Consider the following 22,678-nt stretch of genomic DNA (forward strand, 5'->3'; position numbering starts at 1 on the left):
TTGAGCAGCATGCATAAAAAACGCAGCGTCCAGATGTTACAGCATAGTGGAGGGGATTTCATGAAATCCTGTCTCCACTATGCAGTAAAAGACGCATACGGCACACCCGAGAAAACTCACATGCGGCGCGTCTTTTCAGAACGCAGCATGTCCTTACATTGCAGAAAAAACTCAAGGACAGCGCAGGTGACCTGCCAGTGACCTCAGGTGCAGAAGATTTGGTCAGGATTTTACCTGCATAAAATCCTGACCAAATCCTGAAGCAAAACTGAACGTGGACACATACCCCCACAATGTCTGATTTTCTTGGATACACAAAGGATGGCGCTGGACCAGAAGGTGCAGAAAAGTCCTTTCTACGTGTTCATTTTCACAATCTTTGGAGAGTCCAGTAGCCGTCAGCGCTGATCATATTCACAGGTCACATCACCAGTTATGTCATCCATTGCCGATCTTGTGCCGCCTTCTACCACTTCATGGACGTCACTGTCTTTATTTCCACTACATGGGATGACAGTCCGGTATTGCCGAGTCCCTGTGATGGGTTCTGCTTCCTGTAACTGATGTTATAACAAACTCTCCTCCTCTTTTTAGTCCTGGTTCGTACAATACATGAACTGGACGTTAAGAATATTTTTCTCCCTCCATATGAGAAGTTGCCTGGGTGTTAAGATTTGGTGTGAATGTGGCCTCTGGAGGCTGGAGCTGCCGGCCTGTCATCTGCTCTGCATTCACTGTCTACCCCTGGTCATTCTCAGCCCTAACAAAGCTTCTCATCTGTCCTCTCCTGCTTCTAAGCTCTAACATAATAAAATAATACAGTAATATCTAACATTCATGGATTATTTGGTAAATATGGACCCCACACTTCTACACCACAGGCTGAACAGACCTGAAATCAAGATTTTTGAACTGACACTGTAATAGTTTTATTTTTTAAAATATGATCCCATCATGATCCCAACTTGTATTTTGGTACAGATGTGGCTAGGAGCATTACAGGCACATGTGCAGTTTTTGAAATTTTTAAATTAAACGTTTTTTTTTCAGAAATGCGTTTTAAAGTTTTGCGCTTGCATTCGCATAGGTAAAATATTATTAAAGATACAGTGAAATATCTGGTGAAAGCCTGTACAGTTCTGAGTAGAATGGTGTTTATTTTGTTTCTCCATCTCTTTTCTAGCCTGAGTTATGGGGAGAAATGTAAAAGGCAGGCAACACCGAAATTCGCACTTTTTCCGAACTTTGAAAATCAATAAAAAATAAATATCTAGAATTTTTTTTTTCTTCACATTTTGCATTCTCTGACACACTATTACCAAATAACAAAATCTCAAAAGAATTAAAAATATAGAGGTAAAAATAATTGGTTCACTTGACATGGAATGACCCGGCGGAGTTGGGGAACACTGCTGTACACTAAGCCACCCTCTTGTTAATTCTAGTTTGAGCTTAGTTATAACTGTGATATATCTGTTTGTCCATGCACTTCTTTTTTTGCTGTGTGATCTATTGTTTTAGATTCATCTAATTAAAAGTTACTTTTTCACTGGAATTGCTAATATTAACTGAGCCAAAATAAAGAGCACAAGGCAAAAAAATGAACAGAATATACTTCTATGACACACGACAACCTGTCCGTGAGCAACCAGAGCATTTAGGAGCCCTCACAACCACAATAAAACTGTATAGCCTCATCCTATAGAGGAAGTGACCTCCAGCCACACTGCGGCTCAGATAACTGCCACGTGAGTCACGCCATCACCTCCCGGCCTACTCACGCACTTGTAAGTTACACTTTGGACTTTACCTACCCAGTATAAGGAAGTTCCTATATAAGTCTAAGGGGGGGGGGGGGGGGGGGGGGGGGGGATTGCAGCATGGCAGAGTCAGATCTGATATTAGGATCGCTTTTGTCCGCCATGCACGACAATGAGTCCGTGGAAATCATTGGACTGCAGTCAGATGACATCCGAGTGCAGTCCAATATTCATGGAGTGACAATGGAGGAGATGAGAAACTTTTTCTTTGATCACTTTCTTCTTAGATCACAGTCTGATCAGAGGAAATTCTGCTGTGTGACCCCCGTGGCCTTAGGGGAAGGAAGGTTGGAGATCACCGTCCTACAGAGTCTGACACCGGCAGCACGGATTGGACGTCGTCAGATTGTAGGGACCCCTCCCCCCAACTAGTAATGTCCAGCTGACAACTTACACACAACCCTGGGGCAACTACAGGGATTGTTAGAGAAAACACCACACAGAATCGCTACAAGACAGAGCTTATCCTCTGCTGCATCCGAAGAGCACAGCGCCCCCGACTGTCCGCAGCCACCGCTGCTACAGAGCTCTACCACCGCTCCAGGCCGCCAGCCCCGCACCTGCGCCCCGCCCCCCCCGCACTCACCTTGCAGGTCTCCGTCTCTTTATCTTTCTCACAGAAACTCACAGGCGCCAGACCCGGAAGATAGAAAGCGGAGCCCCATCCCGTGCACAGGAGAAGCACCAGCGCCGCCGGGACCCGGAGCCTCCGCCCTGACTGCGCCGCCATCCTGCTGCACCGGCCGGCCCGAGAACACAACACTGGGAAAATGATGATGATGATGGCGTTACCCGCCCGTGACGCCGCGCCGCTGCTAGGTGTTCGGCTCTACGTGATGTTACGTCATGACGTAGCGTGCGCGTCCACGTCCTTCTAAACGTGCCGGACGGAGTTATCACTGCAGCTGAGGGCGCCCCCTGCCGCCGCGGTGTAGACAGTGCAGCAGTGCGTCACCGCAGGGCAGGAGAGACAGAGTCCCGGCCACCTCTGTGGTGGCCGGAAATCCGCACAGCCAGGGATGATAGGAGCTGCTGTGCTGGCATGGTGGGAAGGGGACAACATGGAGACTACAGGGAGCGCAGCCAGGGGTGATAGGAGCTGCTGTGCTGGCATGGTGGGAAGGGGACAACATGGAGACTACAGGGAGCGCAGCCAGGGGTGATAGGAGCTGCTGTGCTGGCATGGTGGGAAGGGGACAACATGGAGACTACAGGGAGCGCAGCCAGGGGTGATAGGAGCTGCTGTGCTGGCATGGTGGGGGGGACAATATGGAGACTACAGGGAGCGCAGCCAGGGGTGATAGGAGCTGCTGTGCTGGCATGGTGGGGGGGACAATATGGAGACTACAGGGAGCGCAGCCAGGGGTGATAGGAGCTGCTGTGCCGGCATGGTGGGAAGGGGACAACATGGAGACTACAGGGAGCGCAGCCAGGGATGATAGGAACTGCTGTGCTGGCATGGTGGGAAGGGGACAACATGGAGACTACAGGGAGCGCAGCCAGGGGTGATAGGAGCTGCTGTGCTGGCATGGTGGGAAGGGGAAAACATGGAGACTACAGGGAGCGCAGCCAGGGGTGATAGGAGCTGCTGTGCTGGCATGGTGGGAAGGGGACAACATGGAGACTACAGGGAGCGCAGCCAGGGGTGATAGGAGCTGCTGTGCTGGCATGGTGGGAAGGGGACAACATGGAGACTACAGGGAGCGCAGCCAGGGGTGATAGGAGCTGCTGTGCTGGCATGGTGGGGGGGACAATATGGAGACTACAGGGAGCGCAGCCAGGGGTGATAGGAGCTGCTGTGCTGGCATGGTGGGAAGGGGACAACATGGAGACTACAGGGAGCGCAGCCAGGGGTGATAGGAGCTGCTGTGCTGGCATGGTGGGGGGGACAATATGGAGACTACAGGGAGCGCAGCCAGGGGTGATAGGAGCTGCTGTGCTGGCATGGTGGGAAGGGGACAACATGGAGACTACAGGGAGCGCAGCCAGGGGTGATAGGTGCTGCTGTGCTGGCATGGTGGGAAGGGGACAACATGGAGACTACAGGGAGCGCAGCCAGGGGTGATAGGAGCTGCTGTGCTGGCATGGTGGGGGGGACAATATGGAGACTACAGGGAGCGCAGCCAGGGGTGATAGGAGCTGCTGTGCCGGCATGGTGGGAAGGGGACAACATGGAGACTACAGGGAGCGCAGCCAGGGATGATAGGAGCTGCTGTGCTGGCATGGTGGGAAGGGGACAACATGGAGACTACAGGGAGCGCAGCCAGGGGTGATAGGAGCTGCTGTGCTGGCATGGTGGGAAGGGGACAACATGGAGACTACAGGGAGCGCAGCCAGGGATGATAGGAGCTGCTGTGCTGGCATGGTGGGAAGGGGACAACATGGAGACTACAGGGAGCGCAGCCAGGGGTGATAGGAGCTGCTGTGCTGGCATGGTGGGAAGGGGACAACATGGAGACTACAGGGAGCGCAGCCAGGGGTGATAGGACCTGCTGTGCTGGCATGGTGGGGGGGACAATATAGAGACTACAGGGAGCGCAGCCAGGGGTGATAGGAGCTGCAGTGCTGGCATGGTGGGAAGGGGACAACATGGAGACTACAGGGAGCGCAGCCAGGGGTGATAGGAGCTGCTGTGCCGGCATGGTGGGAAGGGGACAACATGGAGACTACAGGGAGCGCAGCCAGGGGTGATAGGAGCTGCTGTGCTGGCATGGTGGGAAGGGGACAACATGGAGACTACAGGGAGCGCAGCCAGGGGTGATAGGTGCTGCTGTGCTGGCATGGTGGGAAGGGGACAACATGGAGACTACAGGGAGCGCAGCCAGGGGTGATAGGAGCTGCTGTGCTGGCATGGTGGGAAGGGGACAACATGGAGACTACAGGGAGCGCAGCCAGGGGTGATAGGTGCTGCTGTGCTGGCATGGTGGGAAGGGGACAACATGGAGACTACAGGGAGCGCAGCCAGGGGTGATAGGAGCTGCTGTGCTGGCATGGTGGGAAGGGGACAACATGGAGACTACAGGGAGCGCAGCCAGGGGTGATAGGAGCTGCTGTGCTGGCATGGTGGGAAGGGGACAACATGGAGACTACAGGGAGCGCAGCCAGGGGTGATAGGAGCTGCTGTGCTGGCATGGTGGGAAGGGGACAACATGGAGACTACAGGGAGCGCAGCCAGGGGTGATAGGAGCTGCTGTGCTGGCATGGTGGGAAGGGGACAACATGGAGACTACAGGGAGCGCAGCCAGGGGTGATAGGAGCTGCTGTGCTGGCATGGTGGGGGGGACAATATGGAGACTACAGGGAGCGCAGCCAGGGGTGATAGGAGCTGCTGTGCCGGCATGGTGGGAAGGGGACAACATGGAGACTACAGGGAGCGCAGCCAGGGATGATAGGAGCTGCTGTGCTGGCATGGTGGGAAGGGGACAACATGGAGACTACAGGGAGCGCAGCCAGGGGTGATAGGAGCTGCTGTGCTGGCATGGTGGGAAGGGGACAACATGGAGACTACAGGGAGCGCAGCCAGGGGTGATAGGAGCTGCTGTGCTGGCATGGTGGGGGGGACAATATAGAGACTACAGGGAGCGCAGCCAGGGGTGATAGGAGCTGCAGTGCTGGCATGGTGGGAAGGGGACAACATGGAGACTACAGGGAGCGCAGCCAGGGGTGATAGGAGCTGCTGTGCCGGCATGGTGGGAAGGGGACAACATGGAGACTACAGGGAGCGCAGCCAGGGGTGATAGGAGCTGCTGTGCTGGCATGGTGGGAAGGGGACAACATGGAGACTACAGGGAGCGCAGCCAGGGGTGATAGGTGCTGCTGTGCTGGCATGGTGGGAAGGGGACAACATGGAGACTACAGGGAGCGCAGCCAGGGGTGATAGGAGCTGCTGTGCTGGCATGGTGGGAAGGGGACAACATGGAGACTACAGGGAGCGCAGCCAGGGGTGATAGGTGCTGCTGTGCTGGCATGGTGGGAAGGGGACAACATGGAGACTACAGGGAGCGCAGCCAGGGGTGATAGGAGCTGCTGTGCTGGCATGGTGGGAAGGGGACAACATGGAGACTACAGGGAGCGCAGCCAGGGGTGATAGGAGCTGCTGTGCTGGCATGGTGGGAAGGGGACAACATGGAGACTACAGGGAGCGCAGCCAGGGGTGATAGGTGCTGCTGTGCTGGCATGGTGGGAAGGGGACAACATGGAGACTACAGGGAGCGCAGCCAGGGGTGATAGGTGCTGCTGTGCTGGCATGGTGGGGGGGACAGTATGGAGACTACAGGGAGCGCAGCCAGGGGTGATAGGAGCTGCTGTGCTGGCATGGTGGGAAGGGGACAACATGGAGACTACAGGGAGCGCAGCCAGGGGTGATAGGAGCTGCTGTGCTGGCATGGTGGGAAGGGGACAACATGGAGACTACAGGGAGCGCAGCCAGGGGTGATAGGAGCTGCTGTGCTGGCATGGTAGGGGGGACAATATGGAGACTACAGGGAGCACAGCCAGGGGTGATAGGAGCTGCTGTGCCGGCATGGTGGGAAGGGGACAACATGGAGACTACAGGGAGCGCAGCCAGGGATGATAGGAGCTGCTGTGCTGGCATGGTGGGAAGGGGACAACATGGAGACTACAGGGAGCGCAGCCAGGGGTGATAGGAGCTGCTGTGCTGGCATGGTGGGAAGGAGACAACATGGAGACTACAGGGAGCGCAGCCAGGGGTGATAGGAGCTGCTGTGCTGGCATGGTGGGGGGGACAATATGGAGACTACAGGGAGCGCAGCCAGGGGTGATAGGAGCTGCTGTGCCGGCATGGTGGGAAGGGGACAACATGGAGACTACAGGGAGCGCAGCCAGGGGTGATAGGTGCTGCTGTGCTGGCATGGTGGGAAGGGGACAACATGGAGACTACAGGGAGCGCAGCCAGGGATGATAGGAGCTGCTGTGCTGGCATGGTGGGAAGGGGACAACATGGAGACTACAGGGAGCGCAGCCAGGGGTGATAGGAGCTGCAGTGCTGGCATGGTGGGAAGGGGACAACATGGAGACTACAGGGAGCGCAGCCAGGGGTGATAGGAGCTGCTGTGCTGGCATGGTGGGAAGGGGACAACATGGAGACTACAGGGAGCGCAGCCAGGGGTGATAGGAGCTGCAGTGCTGGGATGGTGGGAAGGGGACAACATGGAGACTACAGGGAGCGCAGCCAGGGGTGATAGGAGCTGCAGTGCTGGCATGGTGGGAAGGGGACAACATGGAGACTACAGGGAGCGCAGCCAGGGGTGATAGGTGCTGCTGTGCTGGCATGGTGGGAAGGGGACAACATGGAGACTACAGGGAGCGCAGCCAGGGATGATAGGAGCTGCTGTGCTGGCATGGTGGGAAGGGGACATGGAGACTACAGGGAGCGCAGCCAGGGGTGATAGGAGCTGCAGTGCTGGCATGGTGGGAAGAAGACTACAGGGAGCGCAGCCAGGGGTGATAGGAGCTGCAGTGCTGGCATGGTGGGAAGGGGACAACATGGAGACTACAGGGAGCGCAGCCAGGGGTGATAGGAGCTGCAGTGCTGGCATGGTGGGAAGGGGACAACATGGAGACTACAGGGAGCGCAGCCAGGGATGATAGGAGCTGCAGTGCTGGCATGGTGGGAAGGAGACTTCAGGGAGCGCAGCCAGGGGTGATAGGAGCTGCTGTGCTGGCATGGTGGGGGGGACAGTATGGAGACTACAGGGAGCGCAACCAGGGGTGATAGGAGCTGCTGTGCTGGCATGGTGGGAAGGGGACAACATGGAGACTACAGGGAGCGCAGCCAGGGGTGATAGGAGCTGCTGTGCTGGCATGGTGGGAAGGGGACAACATGGAGACTACAGGGAGCGCAGCCAGGGATGATAGGAGCTGTAGTGCTGGCATGGTGGGAAGGGGACAACATGGAGACTACAGGGAGCGCAGCCAGGGGTGATAGGAGCTGCAGTGCTGGCATGGTGGGAAGGGGACAACATGGAGACTACAGGGAGCACAGCCAGGGATGATAGGAGCTGCTGTGCTGGCATGGTGGGAAGGGGACAACATGGAGACTACAGGGAGCGCAGCCAGGGGTGATAGGAGCTGCAGTGCTGGCATGGTGGGAAGGGGACAACATGGAGACTACAGGGAGCGCAGCCAGGGATGATAGGAGCTGTAGTGCTGGCATGGTGGGAAGGGGACAACATGGAGACTACAGGGAGCGCAGCCAGGGGTGATAGGAGCTGCTGTGCTGGCATGGTGGGAAGGGGACATGGAGACTACAGGGAGCGCAGCCAGGGGTGATAGGAGCTGCAGTGCTGGCATGGTGGGAAGGAGACTACAGGGAGTGCAGCCAGGGATGATAGGAGCTGCAGTGCTTGCATGGTGGGAAGGGGACAACATGGAGACTACAGGGAGCGCAGCCAGGGGTGATAGGAGCTGCTGTGCCGGCATGGTGGGAAGGGGACAACATGGAGACTACAGGGAGCGCAGCCAGGGGTGATAGGAGCTGCAGTGCTGGCATGGTGGGAAGGGGACAACATGGAGACTACAGGGAGCGCAGCCAGGGATGATAGGAGCTGTAGTGCTGGCATGGTGGGAAGGGGACAACATGGAGACTACAGGGAGCGCAGCCAGGGGTGATAGGAGCTGCTGTGCTGGCATGGTGGGAAGGGGACATGGAGACTACAGGGAGCGCAGCCAGGGGTGATAGGAGCTGCAGTGCTGGCATGGTGGGAAGGGGACAACATGGAGACTACAGGGAGCGCAGCCAGGGGTGATAGGAGCTGCTGTGCTGGCATGGTGGGAAGGGGACATGGAGACTACAGGGAGCGCAGCCAGGGGTGATAGGAGCTGCAGTGCTGGCATGGTGGGAAGGGGACAACATGGAGACTACAGAGAGCGCAGCCAGGGATGGCACCACGGCAATGCCACAACACATGGGTGATAGACGAGAAGGTCACCTGCAGACATGAGACACATGACGCTCCAGGTGTGGCCAACAAATCTTGGGTCGCCACTTGTGATCTCTGTACCGCTGCTGCTAATCGGTGGCCGCGTCCTGTGCAGCCTGGCACAAAGCAGCATGGGTTTTTCTGCCACCGAAATGACAAACTTGGGAGCCATTATTCATCCATCAGCACCCAGCCCCTGTGCATGGGGGAGTGGGGTGACTCTGGGCCGCCTCCATGTGTCCAGAGACTACTGGCCGGGATCAGAGCTACCGGCTGTCCAAGCACGGTGTCAGCGCCAGGGCTCATGCCATCCTGAGCCATAGTGTGCTGACAGCCCGAGGACACCGTATGGTTCCCATGACGTGATGTTACATACAGCAGAGTTAGTACCAATTGTGCCAGTGGTTTGGCAGCTGTTGGCGGCACTAGCCCTCACCAAGTCTACAGTATTCATACTATGAGAGATGGCTTTCATGAGGCCGCGTTGCAGGTCCCAGTACAGAGGTGGTCAGGCCACCAACATACTGGGACAAACTGGGAACACTGATTCTCAGAAGCATAAAGTGAGGACATATTCCGGCTATACAGCATCACTTTATGGCTGGAGTCACACTGCTGTACTTCTCGTGCGATAATCGCATCGCACTGCACGGACTGGCCAGCACCTCTCCTGACCCGAGCATGACAGCATGATGGGTTACTATGCAGCTGTCAAGCTCAGGTCAGGAGAGCTGTCAGCCAGTACGAGTTTTACAATGTGATTCTCGCAGGAGAAATGCGCAGTGTGACTCCTGCCTATAAATTATTTGGTTACTTGAATGGGGAAGACAGGAACTATGGAGGTATCAACAAAGAACAAGTTGGCTCCAACCATGCAGGCTGGCAGTGTCACATAGGAGGCAGACACCGGTCTGGGTTCTCCAGGTCTGTTCCCCTAAGGGCTCATTCACACTGGTGAGAAGTCAGCATATAACTCCAATGTTTCATCGCATAGCACTCATTCCAATATTATACTGTGGAGCAGTATCGTTTATTTTCATGCCCAGTTGGCATGAGAAAAAGAATCTGCATGCTGCGATTGGGAACGTATATCGAACGATGCACACCCACACAAGTCTATGGGTGTGTACAAAACATCGGACTGCACTCTGACGTCATCTGATATACGCCGACTCACAGGATGAGATTCCGGAAATTCGATCATCACAGTCAGATGGACGCTCGGATCACGGTCAGATGGACGCTCGGATCACAGTCAGATGGACGCTCGGATCACAGTCAGATGGACGCTCGGATCACAGTCAGATGGACGCTCGGATCACAGTCAGATGGACGCTCGGATCACAGTCAGATGGACGCTCGGATCACAGTCAGATGGACGCTCGGATCACAGTCAGATGGACGCTCGGATCACAGTCAGATGGACGCTCGGATCACAGTCAGATGGACGCTCGGATCACAGTCAGATGGACGCTCGGATCACAGTCAGATGGACGCTCGGATCACAGTCAGATGGACGCTCGGATCACAGTCAGATGGACGCTCGGATCACAGTCAGATGGACGCTCGGATCACAGTCAGATGGACGCTCGGATCACAGTCAGATGGACGCTCGGATCACAGTCAGATGGACGCTCGGATCACAGTCAGATGGACGCTCGGATCACAGTCAGATGGACTCTCGGATCACAGTCAGATGGACTCTCGGATCACAGTCAGATGGACTCTCGGATCACAGTCAGATGGACTCTCGGATCACAGTCAGATGGACTCTCGGATCACAGTCAGATGGACGCTCGGATCACAGTCAGATGGACTCTCGGATCACAGTCAGATGGACTCTCGGATCACAGTCAGATGGACGCTCGGATCACAGTCAGATGACACTCGGATCACAGATGACACTCGGATCATGCTCAAAGCAGAGTTTGAGCCGAGGGTTATTTGCATATCGCATCTGATTCTTCCGTATGAGGGAGTCATCGGGTGCTACTCGCCAGTGTTAGCGAGCCCTTAGAGAGATTGTTTTTAGTTTAACCCTTATTTCATTCTGGATTGGGGAAAAGTTGGAAAGACCATTCTGTAAACCCCTCGTCAGGAAGAAAAGTGCAGAAACATTCACACTGTCTTCCCTCTCTTCCTGAAGACAAAGCCAGGACACCTGTGCTTACAAGTCCTCCAAGTTTACAAGTTGCTGGTCCATGCCCCATAGTCCACTCACCTCCCAAGATGTGACACGTAGCAGCACGTTAAGATGGTCAAGAAACTGAAGACCAGACTTGAGGTTAGGCCAATATATTGTTCCCTGCAGCATGCTCCCCCATAGCTCTTCTCCACTTCAGTCACTGCAGCTGCTCATTCACCTGGCCCCCTTGTGAGCCCACTCTAACACCCTATTTGGTGTTCCCCAGTGGTGGCCCTCTTTCCACTGCTGGACTCCAGCCGCATATTTAGCCCCTGGTTTCTGACCTACGCCATAAAGACTAAGGCTTCTTTCACACTAGCGTCGGGCTCGGCCCGTCGCCGTGCGTCGGGCCGAGGTCCCCGACGCTAGCGTTGTCCCCGCCGCACAACGGGGGCAGCGGATGCATTTTTCCTGCGCATCCGCTGCCCCATTGTGAGGTGCGGGGAGGTGGGGGCGGAGTTCCGGCCGCGCATGCGCGGCCGGAAAAAGCGGACCGTCGGGAGCAAAAAACGTTACATGTAACGTTTTTTGCTCCCGACGGTCCGCAACAGCACGGCACAACCGTCGCAGGACGGTTGCGACGTGTGTCATTGCGTCGCAAATGCGTCGCTAATGTTAGTCAATGCTGAAAAAACGCATCCTGCAAGCACTTTTGCAGGATGCGTTTTTTCGGCAAAACGACGCATTTGCGACGTAATGCAGTTAACGCTAGTGTGAAAGTAGCCTTAGTCCTATCTATACAGCACTGCGCAGATATTTTTCACAGGTTGCTCTTTTCCGGCCATGCTCATCCTCAGATTAGGCAAACAGAATAGTGGTGACATCTATAAGCAGATTATGACAGGCCGCTTTCTCTAAGCATCCTCATTTTCCACAGCTTGTCCAGGCACAGACCACAACTGTGATGTATTACACCAATAACTGCAGGAGCTATTTCCTTAGATGACCCGACCCTGGATGTCTCTCAACTGGTAGGCACTGCTAGCTCTAAAGGCTGGCCCTAACCGTTCTCTGCTGCGTGCACTCTCACACAACGTCAGACCCCAGGGTATTGCGCACAAAGACGGCTTAGGCTATGTTCACATTTGCGTTGTTGGACGCATAACGCATGTAAAACGCATACAAAACGCAGCATTTTTTGACGCATGCGTGCAACGCACGCGTCGAAAAACGCAGCGTTTTTTTGCAAAAAAACTTGCGCTTTTTGCAAAAAACGCAGCTTTTTTGGACACATGCGTTGTCCTATAATGATTTCATTCTTTAAACAATTGCTGAAAAAAAAGGCCCAATAAGTGTGTAGACACTAGATAAAGACCACCAATGGATAGAAGAGGGTGGGTGTAATGGAATTTGTGTATATATACCCTGGGAAGAGATGAATTCCTCCCATTTTGCTTGTGTTTCCAGCATCATGATGGAGCGTCCCATGGAGAGTATCTACATGAATATGAAGTTGGATTTTGCCTTGGCTAATGCTTATGCTATTGCCTATTACGAACAAAGGAAAAGAGAAAAACGGAGGAGTCATCGGCGCTTTTGGCTACACCCTATAGTGGAAGTCTGGGAGAGCCGTGGAGCCTACCATTGCTTGTTTGGCGAGCTGAATGACAGCCTGGAAAAATATTTCTAATTTACCAGGATGTCTCAAGACAGCTTTCGCTATCTGCTGCGTCTTGTGGAAGGATCCATTACCAGGCAGGACACACAGCTACGGAGATCAATTTCTGCTGAGGAACGGCTGCTGGTGACTCTACGGTATGTTATCTTGCAATGTGAACGCCTGTCATGTTCAGCAATGTAATTTTTTATTTTTTATTTTTTTTCAATGTATTTAATTAAATTTTTTTATTTATCTTTTTGGCAGTTTCCCGGCTACCGGAGAGACCTTAAGATCCCTGCATTTTCAATTTAGGATTGGAGTCTCCACACTTTCAGGAATTGTTGCCGACACATGCCGTGCTTTGTGGGACAATCTCCGGGATGAATTTTTACCCCTCCCTACAACTGAATTATGGGAGGCCAACGCCCAAAAATGTGACCAAATTTGTTCTTTCCCGAACTGCATTGGAGCTGTGGATGGGAAGCACATTAGGATTACAAAGCCTGCAAGAACTGGATCTCAGTTCTTTAATTATAAAAAATACTTTTCCACCGTGCTCATGGCAATTGCAGGTGCGGACTGCAGGTTTATCGCCGTGGACATTGGAGCGTTTGGCCGTACAAATGACTCGCGGACATTTAAAGAGTCTGATATGGGCCAAAGGTTATATGGGAACAATTTTAATTTCCCCCAGCCACGACCTCTTCCCAACACAGAAGGCCCGGCAATGCCATTTGTTGTGGTTGGGGATGAGGCATTTAAAATGTGTGCTAACCTACTGAAACCCTACTCCAGTCGGGGCTTGGACCACACCAAAAGTGTATTTAATTATAGACTGTCCAGGGCCAGAAGAACTGTGGAGTGCGTCTTTGGTATCCTGGTTTCCAAATGGCGTATATTGGGATCCGCCATTAATCTCAAAATTGAGACAGTGGATGAGGTGGTGAAGGCTTGTGTGGTTCTACACAATTATATTATTGCCAAAGAGAGACTGAACGTCGAACTAGATGAACCCATATCAAACCCACTGCCCGATTACCAACATCATCCTCTGAGGACAACTGTTGAAATTGGGCAGATGAGGGATCGATTTGCTTCCTATTTTGTTTCTGATGTTGGGCGCATGTCATGGCAAGATGAAATGGTGTAGTGTTTAGGTTTTAATGTTATACTTTATCGTGCTTTTAACTGAAAATAACTTTATTGTGCTTAGAATAAAAGAATATAATGACAATAAAAGACTTTACCACTATTGTGTTCATTAAATGTTAGGTAAAACCAGTTCAAAGGGGCCTAATGTAATGTTCTTTCAATTTTGTAATGTAACTAGATTTTCTACTGTCTTGTGCTTTGAATAAAATTACTTTATTGTGCTTTTACTTTCAAAACCTGCTCCCCTTTTTTTTCAAATGTCAATAAAACAATGTTTAAACTATTCCAATGTCCATTTTTCTACAAACTGGTCAAAGTGTCTAACACCACAAAAAATGTACTCAGGTGATCACCAGTTCCCAAATACACTATGCCAAACCACCCCACTTATGTTCACATGGCCGTGTGTTCACTAGAGTTGAGCGAACATGATTGGCTCCCTCCTTGTCAAGCTATAACACTTGCCGACTAGTTGCATATGGAACCCGGCTTCATGGAGCGCGCTGGCTGATCAGCTGTTTTCTGCTGCCGCAGCTGCATGTGCCGCGGCTGTGTGACAGGCACTACACATGCATGGCGAGGCCAACAAATAGGCTTGGGTTGTGCATGTGTTGTGCCTGTCACACAGCCGCGGAACATGCAGCTGCGGAGGCGGAAAAATGCAGATCAGCCAGCGCACTCCAGGAAGCCGGGTTCCATATGCAAGTAGTCGGCAAGTGTTATAGCTTGCCAAGGAGGGAGCCAATCATGTTCGCTCAACTCTAGTGAGTTAAAACTATTGAACTCAGGATGCTGAAATACATCCTGAGTCTAATAGTGGAGACACTTGGCCACGTGACCATTGCTACCACCTCACCTGACCCATTACTTTAAAGTATGTTTAAAAATATAACTTTTTTTTAATCCTCTTTGTGTTTTTAACACCTCATAGTTCCATGAGAGACACAAAAAAACTGCCGATTAAACAATTGATAAAATAGTGTCAGACATTGGAGATATGAGGTGTAAAAAAAAAAAAAAAAGATTTGTGTACACGGCGCGAGTTGCCGGCAACGATTTTTGACCAATAGAAATACAAACAGTCTGAAACATAACATTTTTTATTTGTGACAAATAACCCCCCCCCAAAAAAAAGGGAAAGATTAAGGGGAAGGGACGTCAGCGATCAGTGGCGAATGATAGCTTCCGGTTGGGGAGTGGGTAGAGGAGGGTGAGGAACCGTATTCCATAATACTGGATGGAATTTCAGACCAACCAGTTGCCGACGGTGGGGATATTGCCACCTCTGGAGGGGAGGAAGGAGACACCAACAGTCTACGGGTGCTGGAATGGCTCTGGCTACTCCTGCTCCGGCTTGACCCCGACAGAGAGCTTTGTGTTGGGATTGGAGCAGCCGGAGCAGCCGCTGCTGTACGAGTTTTTTTCTTGCGCCTCTCTCCCTCTTGTTCTTCCGTTTGGCGTCGTCTTGTGCTGGAGGTCCTGGCAGGAGCAGGACTCGGCGGCTCGGTGCGATGGTATCGGTGGCGGCGTCCCTCAGCACCCGGACCTCTGTAGAGTTGCTGTGCAGCAGGACTAGGTGTCATGCTAGCCAGAGTTGGTACTACTGGCATTGTAGTCGCTGACTGCATGATCCTAGCCTGCTGCAGAGCACTCACGTAGGCGTTGTTGCAGGCCTGCATCACCGAAATCTGGAGTTCCGGTGTAAGGTGTTCCACCATGCCCTTAGCAATGGCACTAAAAAAATGTTTTGCCGGCCTCATGAGCTCGGATTCCATTGATTCAAGGCGCCAGTCGATAGTGGCCAGAGCAGTGTCCATCCTATCTCCCAGCACCTTGAAACAATTTTGGAAAACCGTGCCCAAATGAAAATATTCGAGCATTAGCGGCCTGTCCGAGGCCCGCTGACGCTGGCGGGAATACCCGAATGAAGGAGCGCCTGAGGCCTCAACCAGGGGAACACCAGGTGGACCAGCTGCCGGTTCTCCAGAATGTGGTGCATGCCTGCTCTCGATGTGGGATGGCTGTGACGGGTCCGATGGCGATTCATGAAGGACCGCTACAGATGGACGAACAGGTTCGAGGGTGCTGCTGTGTGTTCTGAGAAAAGATAAGGAAAACATTAGTATACAAAAAATAACATTTCACATTCGCCACCTCCTGTGGAATATAAAAGTAACATTACATCACAAAACACTATGAAATTATCTACCATATAATTGTAAGGGTCACTTCCGTCTGGCAGTCTGTCTGTCCTTCAGTCACGGTTATTCATTCTCTGATTGGTCTCGTCAGCTGCCTGTCATGGCTGCCGCGACCAATCAGCGACGGGCATGTTCCTGAATAAAATGGCCGCTCCTTACTCCCCGCAGTCAGTGCCTGTCGCCCGCATACTCCCCCATGTCATCGATAAACACAGGGTTAAGGCCGGCGGTAACGCCCCTTGTTATGCCGCGGGTAACGCACTCCGTTACCGCCGCTAAACCTTGGTGTCACCAACTTTTTACTATTGACGCTGCCTATGCCGCATCAATCTTAAAAAATGTAATGTAAAAAATTAAATTCCAAAAAAGACCCTGCTATACTCGCCCTCCGTAGCCGTTTGCGACGGCCGCCATCTTTTACGGTGGCAGAAGGACCTGCCATGACGTCACGGTCATGTGACCGAGACATCATCACAGGTCCTGCGCTCAATGCGATCATACCAACCCTGGGACCGGAAACTGCCGTGGACTACAAGGTCTCCCGCGGAAAAGTGATTTTTTTTTTTTAAACTGTGACAAACCTGGCTGGGCAATATACTACGGCACTGGGCAATATTCTACGTGGCTGGGCAATATACTATGTGGCTCTGTGCTGTATACTACGTCACTGGACAATATTCTACGTGGCTGGGCAATATCATACGTGGCTCTGTGCTGTATACTACGTCACTGGGAAATATACTATGTGGCTTGGCAATATACTAAGTGGCTCTGTGCTGTATACTACGTCAGTGGGCAATATACTATGTCGCTTGGCAATATACTACGTGAAAAGGCAATATACTACGTGGCTGTCCAATATACTACGTGGACATGCATATTCTACAATACCCGATGCGTTAGAATCGGTACACCATATAATAATAAAATACTTTACGTTCGGCGGCCAAGGACCGGTCTCAGGAAGTTCAGCATCCTATTATATTTATAGGTAGTCGTCCTTGCCGCAGCAGCACCACTTCGAGCCTGTTCCTCCTCCTTTCGCAGGCCCCGATTGAAACGGTCCTTCATGGAACGCCATCTTGTCTTCAATTTTTTGACTGTGAAAGCAAACAAAAAAAGGTTAGAGATTGTACATTTTCCAATGATAACACAACCGTGTGCGATGCAACAAACTTGCAGGAGTTGATCACATCACACAGGGTTGTGTTATCCTGGCCTGATGGGTCAGAGCGGCGTTTCAGCAATACTTACCAAAGTCTGCCTTGTCCTTTGCTAAAGCGCTGTCAAAGCCATCCCACAGCGATTGGCCCACCTCCTTCCACAGCCGCCTCAACACCACTTGGTCCGCGTGCTGGGGGTCACGGCTGTCCCACAACGGGCCTCGCTCCTGGATACAGGTGATGAGGAGATCTATGTCGACCCCCTCCTCTTGGTCCCGTTGTGAAACCTAGAATAATAGAAAGACATTAATGTTTGAAAGCTAAATAAAAATTGGCAACCCCACCCCAAAAAAAAATACTGAAATAAAAATTAAAAATACATAAGAACATTTCTAATTTTGTTTTAAACAATACTTACTCGCCGTCTTGCCACCGCAGCTTGGCCCCGAGGTCGCTGCTCCTGCTGGGTTGCTTCCTCCTCACTTGAAGAACTTAAATTTAAAAAAAAGTAAGTGACACGTGTACAAATGACACAGAATAGTGACCAACAGTAGATAATGTACTCACTGTACTCCCCTGTGACGTGTGGCTTGACTCTGTGGCCATAATGGTTGACCAAGATAATTCTGCACGGAAAAGTTGAAAAAATGATTAAAATTACACAATGCACAATACACAGCCACATAGAAGAAAACAGCAAAAATACCACTATATGCACTCATAGGACAATGGCAACTGAACAAGCGCTGAGCAATTGCAGATAAACCACACCGCTATACATTAAAATAAAAATCAATGACAGAGACGACACAATGCCAGAGTATAGCAAAAGCAGAATAGCAGTCCCAGAAAAGAAAAAAAATCAATTGCAATACAACAACCCCCTATGTAAAAAATAAGAGACACATATATAAATATTTTTTTTAGAAAAAAGGGCACAGAAAAGGAAATCCAAGATATAAAACGCCATACATTACAATAAAAAACAACAAGGTCGGAGCAAAGAAAACGCCATACGGTAAAATATAGCGACATAAATACATCAGAACAAGATAAAAAAAACACAATGCCACAGCCGCATTACAGTACAGAACAACCCAAAATAAATTAAATAAACCACCATAAATTCTAAAAAATAAAAATAAAAAAAAAAAGCATACAAAAAAAAAAAAAAAAGGGCAAAGAAAAGGCAATCCAGGATAAACCGCCATACTTTACAATAAAAAACAACAAGGCCGGAGACAAGAAAACGCCATACGGTTAAATATAACGCCAGAAATACATCACAACCAGATAAAAAAAACACCAATTTCAATTAAAAAACCACAATGGCACAGCCGCATTAAAGTACAGAACAACCCACTAAAAACATTAAATTAAACCTCCACAAATTGCAATAAAAAAATTAAAAATAAAACACACACAAAAAAATAAAAAAAACATTGCAAAGAATTAAAAAATAATGCGCAGAGAAATTATATACTTACATCTCTTGAAGGCAGAGCTTTTTCTTGTGTCCTATCCTGCAGGCAATTGAAATACAATGCAAAACACTTTTTTTATATATATGGGTTGTTTTGTCAGTGTCTAGACACCGTCTAGACACTTCACTTGGTTTTTTATTAAAGGACGCATGCGTCGCACAACGCGCATCGACGCAAGCACTTGCGCCCTATGCGTTTTCTATAAACATTAATGGGTTTTTTGGCGCATTTACGACGCAAGCGCGACGCATGCGTTTTTTTTTAAAAATATGACGCTGGAAAACTGCAACATGTAGCGTCGGCCGCGCCCTGCCAGGTGCGCCCAAACGACGCATGCGTCATAAAACGCTTGAAAACGCATACCAACGCATGTCCATGTGCCCCCAATGTTAAAGATAGGGGCGAATGACGCATGCGTCGGTATGCGTCAACGACGCTGCGCCCCAAGGCGCAAACGTGAACGTAGCCTAACAAGGTCCTCCATCTCCTATCTGCTCTGCATGCAGTTCAACAGACCAATCTGAGCTTTGTGGCTTTGCCTCACCCTCTCCAGCTGCAGACGGCTCACACAACCCCTCTTCTGTTTGGAGGGTAGTGAATTTACCGCACCCCCTTCTTTCTAAAGGAGTGTTTTGTATATCTCATATGCAAATTGCCTCTTCAGAGAAAAAGAGGACTTGAACTCTATAGCGCCACCTGTTGGAAGTAGTGATCCTACAAGTCACAATCAACCCTTTAACGAGTCTTGCAATATGACTTAGGCTGGAGTCACACTAGCGAGTTTTACGGACGTATGAGCGCAGAAAATACGTCCGTAAAACTCGCCAAACAAACGGCACAATTATTCTCAATGGGTCTCGTCCTATCAGCCGTATATTACGGCGACGTATTATACGGCTTTCTACGGCCGTAGTAAATCGCAGCATGCTGCGTTTGTCAGAGTATTGCGCAAATAATACGCCAATGAAAGTCAATGGGGGCGAGAAAAATACGGATTCGACACTGACCAGCAGTGTGACTTGCGAGAAATACGCACCGGTGTTAGTGACAAGCCGGTAATTCAATTGCCGGCTTTTCATTTCTCCTTCCCCAACCCGACAGGATATGAGACATGGTTTACATACAGTAAACCATCTCATATCCCCCTTTTTTTTGCATATTCCACACTACTAATGTTAGTAGTGTGTATGTGCAAAATTTGGGCGCTGTAGCTGCTAAAATAAAGGGTTAAATGGCGGAAAAAATTGGCGTGGGCTCCCGCGCAATTTTCTCCGCCAGAGTGGTAAAGCCAGTGACTGAGGGCAGATATTAATAGCCAGGAGAGGGTCCATGGTTATTGGCCCCCCCGTGGCTACAAACATCTGCCCCCAGCCACCCCAGAAAAGGCACATCTGGATGATGCGCCTATTCTGGCACTTGGCCTCTCTCTTCCCACTCCCGTGTAGCGGTGGGATATGGGGTAATGAAGGGTTAATGCCACCTTGCTATTGTAAGGTGACATTAAGCCAGATTAATAATGGAGAGGCGTCAATTATGACACCTATCCATTATTAATCCAATTGTTTGAAAGGTTAAAAAACACACACACACATGATTAAAAAGTATTTTAATGAAATAAACAAACAGGTTGTTTTAGTATTTTATTGCTCTCTCAATCCAGCTGAAGACCCTCGCTTGGCAAAATAATAAACCCACAATATACATACCTTCGGATGAACTGTCAGGTCCCACTAAGTAAATCCATCTGAAGGGGTTAAATCATTTTACAGCCAGGAGCTGCGCTAAAGCACTCGCTCGTGGTTGTAAAAACCCCGGGTGCTGAAAGGAAAGCAGGGTGATCTGTACTTACATTGAGTTGCGGTGATGCGCCCCCTGCTGGATGTCCTCATGAACTGCAGCCTGGGAACTTTTTCCCCACGCTCCAGGTCATATGAGGACATCCACCAGGGGGCGCATCACCGCGACTGAAGGTAACTATAGGTCATTGACCTACATTTCCTTCATTCGCCGGGGCTTACAGGCAGGAGCACAGCTGCATTAGCAGGGCTCCTGCCTGTAAAATATTTTGACCCCTTCAGATGGATTACCTCGTGGGACCTGACAGTTCATCAGAGGGTTTGTATATTGTGGGTTTATTATTTTGCCAAGCGAGGGTCTTCAAATGGATTGAGAGAGCAATAAAATAATAAAACAACCGGTGTGTTTATTTCATTAAAATACTTTTTAATCATGTGTGTGTGTGTGTGTATTTTTTTTAACCCTTTCAAACAATTGGATTAATAATGGATAGGTGTCATAATTGACGCCTCTCCATTATTAATCTGGCTTAATGTCACCTTACAATAGCAAGGTGGCATTAACCCTTCATTACCCCATATCCCACCGCTACACGGGAGTGGGAAGAGAGAGGCCAAGTGCCAGAATAGGCGCATCTTCCAGATGTGCCTTTTCTGGGGTGGCTGGGGGCAGATGTTTGTAGCCACGGGGGGGGGCAATAACCATGGACCCTCTCCTGGCTATTAATATCTGCCCTCAGTCACTGGCTTTACCACTCTGGCGGAGAAAATTGCGCGGGTGCCCACGCCAAATTTTTTCCGCCATTTAACCCTTTATTTTAGCAGCTACAGCGCCCAAATTTTGCACATACACACTACTAACATTAGTAGTGTGGAATATGCAAAAAAAAGGGGGATATGACATGGTTCACTGTATGTAAACCATGTCTCATATCCTGTCGGGTTGGGGAAGGAGAAATGAAAAGCCGGCAATTGAATTACCGGCTTTTCACAGATATCGCGCTGAATTAAATATAAATACAGAATATATATATATATATGTGTGTCTCAATGACATATATATATATATATATATATATATATATATATACTGTATATATGTTTTACCGAACATTTGAGCACATAAATCCATTAGATGTCGGTTTTGCAAGCCTGCGAGAAAATATCGCAGTACAGATGCCATACGGATTACATACGGAGGATGCCATGCGCAAAATACGCTGACACACCCTGCCTACGGATGACATATGGATCACTATTTTAGGAACATTTCTCCGTATTACGGCCGTAAAAAACGGACCGTATTGTCTTACGCTGAGTGTGACTCCAGCCTTAGGATAAAAGCCAAATCAGTATCTCAATTCGCAGACACGGTGTTTCGGGCTGTTGGCCCTCCTCAGTGCGAAGCATGAGAACTGATTTGGCTGGGTGAGAGGCTCTGGACTAATATATGGCGCTATAGAGATCAAGTCCTCTTTTTCTCTGAAGAGCCAATTTGCATTGTATATCTCAGTCATCAACAGAATTAGCTGTGATTTCTCAATTATTGGTTACCATTATGGCGCACTTGCTTATATCCTAAACTAACACCTTATAAACCATTTCCTTGGATGAGTGAGACCCATCAGCACAGGTCCCTCAACATCTCTGATCACTTCCCAGGGTGAGTCAGGCCACCAGCTGAGATCTCTTAGAATGACAAGTCCCTGTTTTGAATCAAACATTTGATGTGATCCCTTCCCAGTGTGAGTCAGACCCACTAGCAAAGACATCTCAGTACGGCAAATCCCGCATGCCAACCAGACGGTACTTTGACCTCTTCACAGGGTGAGTCAGACTCACCAGAGACATCTTAACATGGCATTTCTGCTATCCTACCAGGTAACCTCGCTCCAGCATTTCTTCCAGGCCACTATTGGTGTACTACTCTCCCATAGTGCTTGCTTCATCCCACTCTTCCCCTAAGGGTACATTTCCACTGCCGAGAGACAAATCGGTCCGTAATCTGGACCGAAAAAACGGATGTAGCGTATGCGATTGTCATGCGAGTGCAATGCGATTTTTAATCGCATCATCCGTATGACATCAGTATGACATCCGTATTGCTGTCCGATTTTTACGCACCGGTGTCCTTTGAAAAGCCGGCAATTCAGAGCCGTGTACAGTAAAATCACACTGACAGGTTAGAATAGAGTAGATATATGCACATAGAATGTGTATATATACATATATACATGTCAGTGAGACACCTATATATGTATATTTATATTTAATGCAGCGCTAGATAGCATAAAAGCCGCTAATTCAATTACCGGCTTTTTCCTTCTCCTTCACAA

The 22,678-nt window shown here is 50.2% G+C and overlaps 2 protein-coding genes across 3 annotated transcripts in view; both read right to left on the reverse strand.

Moving 5' to 3' along the window:
• Positions 1-22,678, reverse strand: part of LOC143805709 (transmembrane 9 superfamily member 2-like) — a 133,380-nt gene that overhangs the window by 89,380 nt on the left and 21,322 nt on the right. The window contains exon 1 of one of the 2 annotated variants that reach the window (XM_077285271.1): positions 2,407-2,765. The exons of the other annotated variant lie outside the window; for it this stretch is intronic. Coding sequence (XP_077141386.1) covers positions 2,407-2,550 — 144 coding nt within the window. The 5' untranslated portion in view covers positions 2,551-2,765. Of the gene's footprint in view, positions 1-2,406; positions 2,766-22,678 lie in introns of those variants that run through there. 2 annotated transcript variants of the gene reach the window in all.
• On the reverse strand, positions 14,837-22,193 carry LOC143808940 (uncharacterized). The gene is made up of 6 exons (XM_077292118.1): positions 22,185-22,193; positions 17,630-17,688; positions 17,481-17,553; positions 17,154-17,349; positions 16,837-16,999; positions 14,837-15,795 (listed from the first exon to the last, which is right to left on the reverse strand). The coding sequence occupies exons 1-6, from the start codon at positions 22,191-22,193 to the stop codon at positions 14,841-14,843; spliced, it is 1,455 nt and encodes a 484-aa protein (XP_077148233.1). The 3' UTR covers positions 14,837-14,840.

This window comes from Ranitomeya variabilis, chromosome 2 (genome assembly GCF_051348905.1).
Source record: "Ranitomeya variabilis isolate aRanVar5 chromosome 2, aRanVar5.hap1, whole genome shotgun sequence".
Classification (NCBI taxonomy): Eukaryota; Metazoa; Chordata; class Amphibia; order Anura; family Dendrobatidae; genus Ranitomeya; species Ranitomeya variabilis.

Excerpts from the sequence above, each read along its gene's own strand:
- LOC143808940 (XM_077292118.1), bottom strand. Across the intron at positions 17,554-17,629 it reads ACACGTCACAGGGGAGTACA|TTCTTCAAGTGAGGAGGAAG; the intron begins GTGAGTACATTA and ends TTTAAATTTAAG. Across the intron at positions 15,796-16,836 it reads CCGGTCCTTGGCCGCCGAAC|AACACACAGCAGCACCCTCG; the intron begins GTAAAGTATTTT and ends ATCTTTTCTCAG.